Source organism: Schistocerca piceifrons, chromosome 6 (genome assembly GCF_021461385.2).
Source record: "Schistocerca piceifrons isolate TAMUIC-IGC-003096 chromosome 6, iqSchPice1.1, whole genome shotgun sequence".
Classification (NCBI taxonomy): Eukaryota; Metazoa; Arthropoda; class Insecta; order Orthoptera; family Acrididae; genus Schistocerca; species Schistocerca piceifrons.
Genome location: NC_060143.1, coordinates 593,217,184 through 593,234,009, shown reverse-complemented (window position 1 = coordinate 593,234,009; position 16,826 = coordinate 593,217,184). Strand labels below are relative to the sequence as shown.

Below are 16,826 nucleotides of genomic sequence, written 5' to 3'. Positions count from 1 at the left end.
GGCCTGCGTCTGCTCTGCGTGCCGCCTGCCACGCTCTCCGGACAAGTGCTCGGCTGCCCACAAAATACGATACACAGCCAGTTAAAAGGCAGCAACAGACAGAACAAGCTGTTCACCACTTCCCTACTTTTGATTAACTGACGATTGACTGTGGCTACCGGAAAGATGTCCGGCCACAAAGCTGAAATAAACATTTCTCCATTTCAGCGGACGCTGCCCAACAGAATACACTTCAATTGTTTCATCAGTATCTCCGGAAATATAATGTGCTTCAGTCGTGCAAAATCTTTGTTACTTACAAAACGTAAGGCGTCACTTTAAACAGCAAGAAGGAGGCCCCGGGAGAAGTGTACAAGGATACTTCTGAAGGCATTCTGCTACTAATTCTGTGTCTCGATTACTATTCACCCGATTATAAAATACGTGTTGGCCCAGGGGTAATGGTGAGTATTCGCGGATAAACGAGAACGACCATTTTAAGCAAAATAGTCTAGTAAACGTGGGCTCTAAAACCCATTCCTTAAGAGCTATGAGAACTTCTTCATTTTTGATACTATGAAACAAATCTGTTCTACTACAGGCTCTTTGCTTTCGGTGTTTTGGCGCGAGGTAGTATGGACCAAAATAAGGAAAAATATGTATCGAACATGGGCTATAAAATGCATAACTTAACATCTGTGACCACTTCTTCAGTAGAAGAGATATTTCAGTATTTCAGAGTAGTGAAGACGAACAAGTGCTCGTAGATCTTGAGGTATCGACTTAAGAGCCCATATTTACCGGATATTTTGTTTCCTTTACTGGTCCATTCTAAAACCTCTCAAAATATGGAAAGGAAAGATATTTGTTTCACAGTACCGAAGATGAACAAGTGCTCATAGTTCTTAGGGTATACATTTTAGAGTCTATGTTTACTTGACTTTTTTGCTTCGAATGACCATTCCTGTCATGTCCCTGAATATTAACCATTCTTTCTGTGCACACCCTGTATATAACTTAATGTGCTGTACAGTGCTGAAACCTCGAAATCGTTTGCTAATTATCGAGGTATTTGCGATACAGTTTAAGACGCTGTGGGAACTGCTACTTTATAACACATCTTGTCACATCTGCTACTCACCACGTGTACACGGTGCTTCCAGGTTCAAAGTTCCGTAAACCGATTTCCCAGTACCGCTTCTGGTTGAACATATAAACATTCCAACATAGATTGTGTCAGATTTTCTCTTCCGCTGTCGATAATCGCCCCCGCGTGAACAGTCTACCATTTTTGATACCTTCTTAGGGTGTCAGCTTCCAGTTTCCTTTTAAAAATTCCACCTAAATGGGAGGAGGTGACTATTTTTTCAGCGGAGAAGAAAAAGAAATATACGATTGAGCAGGCAGTTGTCTCACCTCCTATGTTTTACTCGAGAGTAACAGTCAGCGTGTATACATCGCAACAGCAGATTTCGGATGCCCAGCCTTTCAGTTTTAGTTCGTTTCTCGGATACTTTCTCGAAAGGTTTCAATGGAAAAATTAACAAACGTTATGTCAATGCACTCGTCTTTTCAAGAACTTTCGAAACGGTTCCATTTAAAAGAAAAGCATATTTGGTTTCCAGATTGTGATTTTCACTCTGCAGCGGAGTGTGCGCTGATATTAAACTTCCCGACAGATTAAAACTGTGTGCCGGACCGAGACTCGAACGCGGGACCTTTACCTTCGGCGGGTAAGTGCTCTACCAACTGAACTACCCAAGCGCGACTCACCATCCGCTCGCCAGAAAGATTCGTATTCGATTTAGTATCTCGCTTGATACAACAGGTGAGAGTGTTACGCACACAGCAAAAGATACGTGCTGCACTGAGCTCCACAATTTGGCGAAAACCTGGTTTCGACATCTGGACAGTCCACGAAATAAAACTGCTTTTACATCTCACACGACTCAGCCCGTCTTTATTCAGTAGCAGCTGTTGAACAACACATAAAATAGGAATCACAAGTTTGTTTTGTTATTTTATTCATTTTGGGCAGAGGACACCGCAGCTTTTTTTTTAAATTACAGTGTAGGAAGTACTGCAACCTGCCACAAGCTGGCTGGCCGCAGTGTACAGCTACATTGTAACAAATGTGTTTGCAGTCTCAAATGCTTCCGTTGTTTTCTCTCTGCATCCCCTGCTCTCGGTTTCTGATGAGGATCGTCGATGACTTTAAGGCTGTAGATCACCTCCTTGTCACACTTTTTACGGTCCGATCTCCTCGATTTAATCCTGCCAGTTCGACATCCTTCCTTTCTGGACCGTTTGTCGGGAACCTTATCTTAAACTCTCGGCCTCTTCTCGCACGTCATATACATTCTTCTTCTTCTTCCGCTGCTGCATATCCACATCTGCCCAGTCTTCTCTATCTCTTCCAGCACGGATCAAGTCGGCGGCGTTTTTTATTCCTGTCCACTGTCTGATGTTGCGGAACCTTGACGTTTTTCTCGTGCCAATTCCTCTTTTGCCTCGAGTCTTCCCCTCGATTATCAGTTTAAGAAGGTTATATCTTTCATTTCGTACCACAAGCCTAAGTAAGCTGTTTTCTTACGTCTGATTGTGGTTAGCAGTTCGCGGTCTCTTTTTAATATTCACAAGATTTCTTCATTTGTTTTCCTTGATGTCCACGGAATTTTAAGTGTTCTTCGGTATAACCACATCTCGAATGCTTCCAACTTGTTCCCGGTGTTCACTTTCGACGTCCAACTTCCCACGCCATACAAAAGCACTAACCATACATAGCTCTTCACAGATCTAACTCTGAAGTTGAGATCAAAGTCGGCGCTAGTGAACACTTTGTTAATTTCACGAATACACTGCGGGCCTTCTCTTGTGCATCTGATTTCCATGTCCGACGACCAATTTTCGCACAACCACGTCCCAAAGTAGTTAAATCTGTTCACCCTGTCTATGAGTTCATTGTTAAGCATTAATTCTGGGTTTTGATGCTCATCTGAATTGCGAGTCATGGACTGTGCGGCTGGTCCCGGAGGAGGTTCGAGTCCGCCCTCGGGCATGGATGTGTGTATTTGCCCTTAGGATAATTTAGGTTAAGTAGTGTGTAAGTTTAGGGACTGATGACCTTAGCAGTTAAGTCCCATAAAATTTCACACACATTTGAACATTTTGAATTGCGAGTCTTTATCATAAATTTGGTCTTTTTGGTGTCGATATCCAGACCCGTATTTCTGCTGTGTTCTCCCACTGTAGTCGGAAGATGTTGCAGATGATTCATGTTGTCTGCAATTAAGACTGTGTCATCTGCGTCTCTTACGTCGTTAACGCATATACCATTTACTTTAATACCTATCCCTAGTCTTCGAGCACCTCGTGGAATACATGTTCTGAGTACAGGTTAAAGAGGAGTGTACACAGTCGTATGTAACTCCTCTACAGATTTTTTGTGCTTCTGTCATTGCCGGCCAGTTCTGACCTCAGCAGTTTGATTCCAGTACTGATTTTATATACAACGAATATGTTTTCCGTCTGCCTCCAGTCTTCTAAAAATTTGTACAAGTTTACGGTGCTGCACCCGTGAAGCGTTTTTTCATAGTCTATGAAGCACAGCATCAGATTCTTCCTCTGATCGTAAACACTTTTGAACAAATACCTGAATCGCGACCAATGCTTCCGTGGTCTAAATCCAAAGTGTGAGTATCCCATATCCCTTTCACACTTGGCTGTGATTCCGTATCGAGTGATCTCGAGAAATTTCTTAAGGCTATGGCTTAAAATCAGTCTAATTAGGCTGTAGTCTCCGCATTTTCTTGCGTTGTTTTTCTCGTGGAAAGGGACGAAGTGTGACGTCAGCCATTTGTCAGGAAATTTACCCGTGTTATAAATTTGATTAAATATTATTTGGCGAATTGAGATGGCGTTATCATCTAATAATTTCGGAATTTCAAATGGTATTTGACCTGGAGCAACTGCTTTTTTCTACCTTTTGCCGTTCCTATTGCTCTTCTAATTTCATCTTTTTGTGATGGCAGGACCCGTATACACGTACGTCCGTAAATTTGCGGTTTTCTTTTTCTAACTAATTCGAGGAATCTTTCGTTGTCGTGGTAGAGTTGTTCCGTTCCTCGTAATCCACACCGTCCGTCGCCGATCTTTTGAGATACATTATCTGACGGAGGATCTTTTTCTCGAATGTCTGTGCGTCTCTGGGTCTCAAAATTCGGGTTCAATCGCTAACATATAGAGAGACATCCGTTTCAAGCGTGACGTCGTGCACTCACGGTTTAGGTGGCACTGAGACGGATTTCGCTGGCGGCCAGCACCAGAGAGCCGCAGCGCGCTGGACAGCCCTGCGGCATGCCGAAGGGCCCCGCCGGCCGCGGCTGCGGCTGTCCCTGCGGGCCGCCCGCCAGATGAATCGATAGCTGCGCCGGAGTAATTCTTCATCTCGAGGCTTAACAAGTGGAGTGCTCGTTGCGCGCTATCACGGCCGGCTATCGGCGGCCCGGTGAACGACTTGTTATAGCGGCGGCCGCCCCGCCGACGCCGACGCCGACGCCGACGCCACGCGTCTCGGCCGCGGCGCCGGCCCTCACCGCCACTCAGTCTCGCCCTCTGGTGTCGTGCGTGGCTGCTCGTTGCCCCGTCACGATCGCCCTGTCCAAATCGAATCCCTTTTCGTAGCGCTCTGTCCGTAGCGGACGATGCCGGCCACCGGTCCTCTCGTGTCCTCCGCCTCGCCACCGGGGAGGACAGCCACACAGGGGACTCGCTCCAGTAGAGTGCCGCAGCCGAGTGCAACCGTTCTCAAACTGTCTCCACTGCGCAGGCGCAGCTTCGTCATACTTTCGACCGTCAGAACACTGTGGGTTTGCCCCAACGCATTTTTCGCGTGTTTCGTTGTCCGACCACCTTAGCGCTAGTTGATACCCCTACACTCTTCGCGTTGCGCAAATGTTTCTAGTTTAAATAATGTAGCAGTGCACCGGGTACGTATATTATTCGTGTTTAGCACTATCCGTTTCGAGATTTTTTCCTCATTTGTACATCTTCCCCACTGTAGTGCGTCGTCTTCTTGAGGTTAAGGTACCGTCCGCGCCTACTACAGTATGCAGAAAAACATACTGTGAAATTTCGCAGACAATATGAGTAATGTATAGCGTCTGTCTTATTTTCTGCATAATGGAGACGACACAGTGTCTTATAACCACAGAAAGACGGTTACAGTGCAAGACAGGCAGCACGACACAGAAATAGTAATCCGAGTGTTTGATCGTGTCGATGAGAAATTTCCAAAGTCCTGGAACTACTAACACTCCGAAACGTTTCGCGTGCAACACGTATTAATTTTACTTACAAGCTGCGGAGTGCTCTTGTCGTTTTCGTACCAATAATTCTGAATGAACATAGCGATTACAAACAGCTGTACGTATTTAATGCACAGCGGTCAACGATTAAGAGCTACGAAGTATGTAAAACAATGTTCAAAATTTCGATCGTGAGTTAGAAGCCGGCAGCTGGCGGAAGCCACAGAGGAAGGACGGCGAGTCTGCTGCGCGTGTCAGTATCGGCGGTGAGGCAACTTTGCACGTAAGTGGCAAGCTTAACCGGCACAATGTTTAAATATGGAATATGGAATCTATTCCGGACAACCCTAAAAACAGACGGTTTTCATATTAGGTGCATTGTGCTGCCACCTACTGCCAGGTACTCCAGATCAGCGACCCCAGCAGTCATTAGACATCGTGAGAGAGCAGAATGGGGTGCTCCGTGGAACTCACGCACTTCCACCGTGGTCAGGTGATTCAGTGTCACTTGTCTCATAACGTCTGTGAGCGAGATTTCCACACTTGTAAACAACCCTTGGTCCACTGTTTCCGATGTGACAGTGACTTGGAAACGTGAAGGGACACGTACAGCACAAAAGCGAACAAGCCGAATTCCTCTATTCACTGACAGATGCCGCCGACAGTTGAAGACGTTCGTAATGTGTAATAGGCAGACATCTATCCAGACCATCACACAGGAATTCCAAACTGCATCACGATCCACTGCAAGTACTACGACAGTTAGACGGAATTTTAGAAAATTTCGATTTCATGGTCGACCTGCTCCTCATAAGCCACACATCACGCCGGTAAATGTCAAACGACGCCTCGCTTGGTGTAAGGAGCGTAAACATTGGACGATTGAACAGTGGAAAAACGTTCTGCGGAGTGACGAATCGCCGGCCGGTGTCGCCGTCCGGTTCTAGGCGCTTCAGTTTGGAACCGCGTGACCGTTACGGTCGCAGGCTCGAATCTTGCCTCGGGCATGGATGTGTGTGCTGTCCTTAGGTTAGTTAGGTTTAAGTAGTTCTAAGTTCTAGGGGACTGATGACCACAAAGTCCCATAGTGCTCAGAGCCATTTGAACCATTTGAAGTGACGAATCACAGTGCACAATGTGGCGATCCGATAGCGGGGTGTGGGTATGGCGAATGCCCGGTGAATGTCATCTCGCAGCGTGTTAGCGCCAGCAGTAAAATTGGGAGACGGTGGTGTTATGGTGTCGTCGTGTTCTCCATGGAAGAGGTTGCACCCCTTGTTGTTTTGCGTGGCACTATCACAGCTCACGCCTACATTGATATTTTAAGCACCTTCTTGCTTCGCACTGTCGACGAGCAAGTCGAAGATGTCGATTACATCTTTCAACACGATCGAGCACCTGTTCATAATGCACGGCCTGTGGCGGAGTGGTTACACGACAATAACATCCCTGTAATGGACTGGCCTGCACAGAGTCCTGACTTGAATCCTATAAAACAACTCTAGGACGTTTTGGAACGCCGACTTCGTGACAGGCCTCACCGACCGACATCAATGCCTCTTCTCAGTGCAGCACTGCGTGAAGAATGGGCTCCCATTCTCCAAGAAACCTTCCAGCACCTGACTGAACGTATGCCTGCGAGGGTGGAAGCTGTAATCAAGGCTAAGGGTGGGTGTAATGCACCTCTTTCTCTTGGGGACAAATATTAATTATTATCAGTAGCAGTATATTAAGCTACAAATTATCATTTTAAACCTGTGTGGTCTCCCTCGTGTATCTAGTCGACAAGTCCCCGTCACGCTGTTCCCTCTAACAACAGAGTACCTACAGGGTTGAAGACATGGAGAAAGAAAGGTATTATCACAATTTGAATTTAGAGTAATATAACTTTCTTACCTTTATTGGTCGTTGTTGTACGCTCGTGGTCCAGTGATGAATCTCGCCATCCGCTGTTTGTTAAATCAATTTGAAGTCCAGGGTGTATATTGTGCTGCGTAAGAATTGATACATATTTAAACTTCCAACTTTTATTTTATAAATGCTGATCGTGACGATATTCAATAATTTTCAATGTAACAGCTTTTCCAATACATCATTTCGTTCCCTCTATCCTTGACCTTCTGAAAGCAAGCGTCTCAACACCAACTGCCCATCGTCTCTACACCCGCCAACAACCGGCTCCTGTTCACAGAGCTTACAAACTGTGCAGTACTGCCAACCTTGGTTGTATATCGATATTTTACACATCGCACGTATACATATATGAAAAACATAGTATGAAAAATGAAAAGTGTTTATAATATAGTTCTGTGGCAATATACCTCATGATTGCCCACATATTAACAGTTTTGTAACAAAATAATATTTCAGTTCACTTGCTCCTTCAAGTTGATTGACGGCACCGCACACCTCGCCATCGCCAGTCGGTGGTATCGGTGGTTTCAGTAGTCCGTTACATTACATGGGCCTACACCATATTGAATTCCAACATTACCGATGGAAGGCTCCCCGAACTTGTAAGTCATTTAGACAGTTGTCCGGATACTTTGATCACATAGTGTTTGTGAGAAGCACGACACATATTCCTAAACGGAACGATAAACTTTTAACAACATAGGGTAACAAGCGCAAAAAATTATTTTAACCTAAAAGTAGCCAAATAGACTGTGATTATTCAGAACACTATTGTCAAGTTTTTGCCGCTTGAATATGATGGGTTCCAGAAAATGTATTACGTACCAATGAAGATGAATCGCAAATAAAAGAATCTGGCAAACAAAAAACCGGCCTTTCATTCAGCTGCAGAGACGAAATTTGTCCATAATGCAAACACTAAGCAGATACTAATAATGAGGTTCGCGACTAAGGTGATGCGCTCGTGTAGCTATCTAGCTTCCGAGACCGGGGTGAGAGGCAGGCCCGGGTCGAATTCGCGCTGCTGATTGACGTCCCGGGAGAGTGTGGGCGGTGTCCGGGCGGCCTTGCACGCTGGTTCAGGCAGATGCTGCCCGAGCCGGGCTGCCGGCCTGTGCGACGCCTCGCGTCATTCCCCACCTTACGTCACCTGGCGCCTGTTTGCGATGTGAACGGTTCCGACCATAAAGTCAAAATAACATAATTTTTTAATTTAAATTATAAAACACTGCACGCGTTACATAACTGTTGTATTATTTAGATCGTGAAGGATACAGTTGCAGGCTTCCTCGAAACATCGATTACAATGAATAAAATGAGCTAAAGAAAATTTTCCAAGTGCGGATAAATGCTAGGAGAAAAAGAATTTCGCGGATAATGAATCACGAAGATACATAAAATTATGAGTGTTTTCTCCTTTAAGCAATTTGTAAATTTGTGGTAACTTCTGCGGGACCAAACTGTTGAGGTCATCGGTTCCTAAGCTTACACACTACTTAAACTAACTTACGCTGAGGACAACACACACACCGACGCCCGAGGGAGGACTCGAACCTCCGACGGGGGGAGCCGCTCGAACCGTGGCAAGACGCCTCAGACCGCGCAGCTACCTAGCGTGGCGCCTGTAATCAAGTTTCAGCATGAAAACATTACACACATTTTTGGATGTTCACCTCGACTAGCATTTGACCTGTCGACGACATATCGAAAAAGTAACCCGCAGGTCGTCACCCTCACTAAATCAATATATAGGAACTGGACAGGCTTTGCAACAATAGTCTTGTTTGCTCATTTCTGGGATATGTGCCGAACATGTGGGCCCATAGAATGCATTTGGTGATGGTGACCATGGCAGTGAGCAGAGGACAGAGAAACACAACAACAAGAAGTACAGGTGTGATAGGGACTTGGCGCCCACGGAGGAGCTGTTATCTTAGTAACTTGTGACCCAGCCCGACTTCGTACGGCTAGCATTATGGGTGGCCACCCCCAAGTAAGAGTAAGTGAGGCTGAGGTGATGAGCTAGTAATAGAGAAGAAAATTGGCAAGAGTACTGAACTACATTAGTGATGTAAGGAGGAAATAAGACCGGAATTTACTACTAAGCAATACTAGCAGTAAAGTTAGACCATAGGGTGTGTTCTGTGGTTTCTGGATGTTAAATACCGATTTCTAAGGGTGGCAAACGCCAAATTAGTATAAATTACTCTTGTAATAACTTCAGTGTGGATTTATTTAGTAAATTACTTTTCCGTTAATATATACTGATCAGCCAGAATACTATGACCACCCACCTAATACCCAATATGTCGATAGTAGCGTAAAGAGAGAACAAGGACAAATTGTTTGTGTGGGTTGCATCCAGTCAGGGGGAAAGCACTGATGCATGGGTAAACCTATTGTTCTCTGTTAGTTGACAGGTCCTTAACCTATTGTGCTGCTAAGTGGATTATGACTCTCTGGGGATAATTCATCCTTCTGAGAAATCCCCCCCCCCCCACCTATCCCTCCTTCTCCTCATACTCCCCCTCCTTCCCACCCCCCTGCCTACCCATCTGGGAACTCCCCTCGCCTATACAAACACACATTTGATACAAAATTAATTGACTAATTCGATCAATTAATTAACCCCTACCCCGTCCCCCACCTGGAAATTAGTGGGAAAAAGACTCAGTTGATTGTATATTTGGTGGGAAATCGATTGCAGTGTATGGAATACAGTTTAAACAATTTCTGGTAGAAAAGGCAGTATGCAGATTATTGTTTATTTAAACAATTTATTGGATAAAAGGCAGTGTTTGGAATATATGTTATTTATTTGAATAATTTGTTAGGAAACTGACTGCACTGTGGAGAATATTGTTTATTTAAACATTTTGAAGGTGACAAGGCTGTATCAAATATTTAAACTGTAGCAGTTTTTTAACCCGATTGTGCAAGCCTTTCACACTGACTGCAGGGCATCGTCTGCCAGACCGACCTCTTCCTGTACTCCCGCACACTCACACCACACTACGCCCGCTCACACTCCACGACTGAAAGGTGGGACATCGCGCCAATCCCGAACAAAAACTTCAGGTGGTGGCAACACTTTGATACTGGTACCTGAGCAATTTGTGTTGTAACGATGCTCTCTCTCTCTCTCTCTCTCTCTCTCTCAGCCATGTCTCGTCATGTGCCACTGCCAGGCCTCCACGCACTGTCGGTCATGCTTGGATCGACCTGCAAACAAATCAGTATTTACTTGGTAAACTCCCAGCCGTGGATGTCTCAGAAATCTTCGCTGACTCTATCAGATTGACTAATTAATTAAATCGATACCCCCTGTATGGGACAGTTTCTTCTTGTTTCGTATTGGTAGATACTAGGATTGGAATATTTGGTGGGATTCAATCATGCAACCACCCAGTTTCCAAATTCTACTGGATTTTTCACCCTTGCCTCGTGTCAGTGGATACTGGGATACTGGCGCATTTAGTTTTTTGGTAGGAAGTGCATTACATTGGAGGTAGCTGAAAATTTCAAATTTTGGCTCATTTGCATGCTATACCCTTAATCAATTTGTGGAGGGATTAGACTGGTGTGTGCTCATAATACCACTATCAGAAACAATAAATTGCTCAATCGGGAATTTAATGATGTAACTGAGTTTTTAAGCACTGTCTAACCTTTAACTTGCTTCTCTCTGCTACATTCAGGAGGAGGAGAGCTCTACTGCGTGAAAAGATAGAGACAACAACAAATACCTCTGCAAGAGAGAGTCCACTGCGACGTACTGAGGAGCATTAAACATGACACACTTAAACCATGGTCCAGTCTGTTGTAGTCAGAGATCGTTGAAACATTCGTGCATCCTGTGCCTCATGTCCGAATGTCCATATGCAGCGCCCCAGGTCGGAGAGTCGCACAGGTGTCTGTGTGCGTATGGCAGAGTGCAACATCCTCAGCCTTGGAGGGCATCCGCGGTAATTGGAGTGGTAGGAATTTGGATGTTATCAATACGTCCACTACCAACACTTGTCAGTTATCATTATTGAATTGCTCAATTTTCCACTGAGAATACATACGACGGATGCAATGGATACTGAGTATTAGTTTGCTGTTCGGCTATCCAGAAGGCTCCACTGCTGGGACTTGCCCCTGCAACTGTGGCCAAAAACTGACTAGCCAGCTGGCCGGAACCGCTGCTGGCGACAGTCTTCAGCCAAAAATGCCAATTCGTTCGAGCCACAGGTTACCTCCGCCGCGCACGCCGCACGCCAAACCGTGTCGTCCCAGGAAACCAACCACATGTTACAGTTAAGTGGTTCAAATGGCTCTGAGCACTATGGGACTTAACATCTGTGGTCATCAGTCCCCTAGAACTTAGAACTACTTAAACCTAACTAACCTAAGAACATCACACACATCCATGCCCGAGGCAGGATTCGAACCTGCGACCGTAGCGATCACGCGGCTCCAGACTGAAGCGCCTAGAACCGCACGGTCACACCGGCCGGCTACAGTTAAGTATTATGATTGCAGCCCCAATCTGATGACATTTCACAATGAGCATCACAAATACTTCCTCCTGATGGTTGTGGCTCTGGAAATATCAATATCTATATCCTTCCTGTGATGGACATAATTTTCCAGGTAGAATCCTTCATTCCCTTCAAGAAATTGTCTGCGAGTGGTAGGAGAGTGTCTTAGGGAGAGAGACGTTGTCGTTTTATAAGAGACCAGCTGTTAAAAACACGATCACAGCGATCGTGTTACTCTCACCTTGCACAAAAAACAGTTTTGGTTCCACAGACACACACAAGTGTCACTAATGATATCCATGGTAAGAACTATACATGTTTTACAAATCGAGATACGGCATTGCTTCCAAATTAAGTGGTCTTCCACACAAACAGAAGTGCTGGTGGACGTCGCCATCTGTCTAACCTTGTAACAAAATCAGCCATATCACCGAATTTAGAAAGTGATTAGACTAAAGAACGTGTATTAATGCTATATTTACAACTCCCTCATACCACTGCTAGATATTTCCTAGACTAACAAACAGTATTTGTAATGTATTCTGTGTCAGTACCATGTCGACAGTGTAACAGAGGCTCTGCGATACATCCACGGGCTTGAAGGCGAGGGAGGATGGTGGTTTATTGAGAATGGTCACATCCAGTAGATGCTGTGCTATGTGAGGAATCACTTAAGAAATGAACAAAGTCCTATGGCCAACAAACCAGCTTCTCAGATCTATAGTGTTACACTTTCTGGCAGAAATGCTGTCCGTGATATAGAATCAAGTCCGTCCATTCAACCACATACTTGTGTTGGGTCCTATGGAGATATCTTTTAATGATTGCACCCACTATTGAATCATAGTCGTGGCACTCTCATATCTCGAAAGAAGTCACCTTTGTCGAACCTATCAGCCGTCCGCTATGGACGAGCGGTTCTAGGCGCTTCAGTCCGGAACCGCGCTGCTACTACGGTCGCAGGTTCGAATCCTGCCTCGGGCATGGATGTGTGTGATATCCTTAGGTTAGTTAATTAGTCTTAAGTCTAGGGGACTAATGACCTCAGATGTTAAGTCCCACAGTGCTTAGAGCCATTTGAACCATTTTGAACCTGTCTGCTAAAGACTCCATACAACAAGACTCCCTCACGGTTTTAGACAATCCCTCGGCGTCTTGAAACTGTTCGTCTCTCTGCCTTGTCCTCCCTGCAGCTTTTTCCATGTGATTGTCCAAATTTAAATCAGAACTGAGCAGAAGTCAGAGAGCGCTATATTTAAGACATGCTGCATCCCATAGACAAACAGGGAGAGCTGAGTTAATGCGACAGGACTGTGTATTGACGACTCCGTGGAAATGGGAACATGTTGTTGTAGCTCTGCCAGCTATGCGCAACGTGTAAGGTCAGCACCTAGCAAAGGTTTCTCCTGCAGCGTGGGGTCTTAGAAAAGACAGTAAAAGCAGCTATAGTGGTGTTTCTTCTCAGGAAAATTAGGAAGGCTCCATATAGTATGGGGACTGAAAGAAGGGCGGTGATTTTGCTAGTGCATTGCGAAGCATTTCCAAACTACATGCAGGTACTGCAGTCCGAAGGAGACGTGACACGCTCAGGGCGCCTTCATGTCCATCACCCGAATGTTCTCTCTGTCCTCATTATTTTGTACCATCCAACAGAGAAACACTGTGAATTAGAAAACTCAGCTAACATCGTCTAGCAGAGAACTCCATGTCCCTCTCTTCCAATATATTGAAAACAAACACCATATGCATGCTGACATTAATTATATGTGGCGATCCTACTAAAGATGCAGGTATTGATCCATTGGAGCAGGTGGCCATTGATCAAAGTCGCTTGCACAGACCAGTGTAAAGTTTCATAACCTGTACTGTAGGAGGACCATATCCCACGATCACAAGAGAGGGTCCCTGTGTTGTTTTTTCATAACCAGTTTGATACATTGTTTTCTTCTGCTGTAACACATACAAGCAATGTATGACTACTGCTTTGTACACGCCCCCATGCATTTTGTTTTTCCCCTATTACTTCAAGGCCTGTATCAAGTGCTAAACCGACATAACACATTTCGATCTATTACCTCTCACAGGAAGCTGGACGTTGCATGGTGTGAAATATGCTATTTCCACAACACACACGATGGTTGAAATAAAAGACAGAGGCAGTGTTGCTTACTGTGGAGTGTTTCCGAACTGCTGTCCGAAGGTGGTGACTTCCATATTTGTTCTCATCTTTCACAGTTATGGGTTGCAAATGTCTAAGTGTTATGATTCAGTTGATTCCTCACGTTGCAGCCATTTACGTGATTAACGTTTCATAGAGGCCACCCTTGGAAGATGCTGATCCGACTAAGACTCTCTTCATCCGAAACAAGTGGTGCCGTTCGATCATTACGTGATAATCAACAGCGAACCAGTGTACAGACGGGATGGAAAAGACACCACGGAAGATCTGTAGGAAGCTGTCTGTGAGCACCGCCGCGGCCCTGACCCTCAGCTCAGTTGTGTGACGTTTACCTGCTCAGCGCCGTTACCTGACTTGCTCAGTGGGAGAGGGGCCAAAAAGAGCGAACATATGCCTCAGCTTATGTGTTGGTGCTCCACAGTTTCCGAAAAAACGACGGTCAGATTTTCGAGATGCTTTATTTGCCTCTTAGCGAGTGAACAGTTCAACCGTAGCATCGGCACAGTCGCCGGCGCTCCGGCTTCACAGTCTGCACACCCTACTCTAAAGCTCATTACTGTTTTTGTTGTTTTTCATTTATCTACCCATGTCTGTTAACATTATTACACGAATGTTTCCAATGTATATTGAATTTACTTTGTCGTTATTCGTCTGCTAATTGTATGTCTGGTGAATGAATAAAAATAAAAGAAAATGAATGACTGAGAAAATTACTTGAAATTATTTTCGGTGAAATTTCTGTTGTACCTCGATTCATAATAAGTGCCAGTTTTCAACAAAGTGATCCGTTGTGCATGGTGTGCCGCGAAGTTATTGCCAGCGCGTGAAATCGTCAGCAATATTAACGGCGTTCGTTTCCCGAGAGAGATTCGTACGCAGAAAGGTCACGGTGGCAAACTTGCCTTCGCACCATGCTCGTGGTGCCCGAAATTTCTGAAGTATAAAATATAAGAATTAATATAAGAACTGATATAAGAACGAAATATGAGAATTTAAAAAATGTTGTTACCCCACATTTACCATACACACATGTATTATATAATAGCTGCATCACACTTATTGTGGAACACAGTTGTCATTCTGCAATTAGGGTAACGCTCTCATATCGACAAACTCGATACGATCATTCGTATAGTAAGCTTCTACGGATATGGGTAGGTAAATGAAAATAGTAAATAAAATAAAAACATGCTCAAAAAACGCCATTAATATACATATTTACGAAATTAAGTAAAAATCTTTCATTATCTACCAAAAGTATCCATTATCTGTTCAGAATCGTATTGCAATTGCAAAATCCCAAACAGACAGCTATAGATTGGGAAATACGCTTCTTTCGGATCCTCTATGAATTCTTCGATCGAACACTTTATTATGAGATAGTTACAATTAAGTGGAAATTGAATTTTTCTGACGTATAGATTCCTAGGCGTACCATATTATACTTTGGGGTAATTCTCCTCAGTCTAAAAGGATATTTTTGGCTCAGAAACGGGCAGTTCGTGTAACTTCACGAACCTCTTGTCGACCCCTGTTCATGAGTGTGGGTATTTTGACATTGGCCTCTCAATATATATATATTCCTTACTGTCATTTCTTGTTAACAATATTAGAATATTCCAAAGAATAAGCAGCTTTCACTTAATTAATACTCAGCAGAAATCAAACCCGCAACTTGCTTAAGGTGTGCAGTATACTGCTGCATCCATTTTCGATAAGCTATCACTCGAATTCAAAAATCTTAGCAGTAACCGACGCGCTTTCAAATCGAAACTGAAGAGTTTCCTCATGGGCCACTCCTTCTATTCTGTCTAGGAGTTCCTTGAAAAATTAAGCCGATTCTTATCGCATTGTTGATTGCGTTTATTTAAATTCATGGACTGACTTTCTTGGGATTCACAAACATTTATTTTTATCTGTTATTACTTTATTTTGTAATTTCATGTACTGACACGTTCCATGACCTTGGAGATTTGCTCCTCGATTTGGTCCTACGGAACTTGACGTCTAAATAAAAAAATAAATAAATACACTGTGGCAGTTTCAGTGTTCTTATAAAAATGTTATCAACAGCAGAGCTGCAAGTTACCCAAACTCTTGTCAACTGTGTGAGGGAAAGAGGCATTACACAAAATTGTCGATGTCTTGGATTAGTATAGCCTAAAATTTTAATTAAATCATCTAATAAAATCTCTCACTCTTTTTAGAAATTAAAACTTTTAATAAAGCGTGAAGTTGCTCCAGCAACATCTGAAAGCCGTCAGGCGATGCACACGCTTCTAGATGCTGTTGATGTCGTCTTCAGTGCAGAGACGAGTGTTACGCACGTAGCTGTCCACGCATGTCTCTTCCTTTCTTGATGACAACGTCGTAATGTGTGTTTACCCTCCGGAGATCCAAATAGAGCAGTGGCATACCAGTTGTACAAGTATGAAAGCAGAAAATGGTTTCTCTTCGGTTGAAAGCTGTGGGACAGGTGCAGAAAGTGGGGAAATGGGTTGCGCACGAACAGAATGAAAGACAGCAAGCAAATCGAAAGACCACTTGTGAGTTGCTGCTCGCCAGATGGAAAACAAAGTCGTTTCTCCGTCGAATAGTGACAGGTGATGAACAATGGAAATATTTTAATAATCCTAAGCGTCGTAAATCGTGGGTGAATGCAGGCAAACCATCGACATCCACTACAAGACCAAATCGCTTTGGAAAGAAGACAATGCTCTGTGTTTGGTGGGACCAGAAGGGTGTCACCTATTATGAGCTGCTAAAACCTGGTGAAACGGTTAGCATCGATCGCTACCGACAGCAAATGATCGATTTAAATTGAGCACTACGTGAAAAATGACTGGAACATCGAAAAAGGCAACACAAAGTCATATTGCTCCATGATAACGTCCCATCACGCATAGTAAAACGCATCAGAGGAAC

At 44.2% G+C, this 16,826-nt stretch overlaps 1 protein-coding gene across 1 annotated transcript in view; it reads right to left on the bottom strand.

Annotated features, from left to right (window-relative positions):
* Nucleotides 1-16,826, bottom strand: part of LOC124803479 (translation initiation factor IF-2-like) — a 74,060-nt gene that overhangs the window by 10,676 nt on the left and 46,558 nt on the right. Inside the window, exon 4 of the mRNA XM_047264671.1 lies at nucleotides 4,302-4,403. Within this exon, the coding sequence (XP_047120627.1) occupies nucleotides 4,302-4,403 (102 nt within the window). The remainder of the gene's footprint in view (nucleotides 1-4,301; nucleotides 4,404-16,826) is intronic.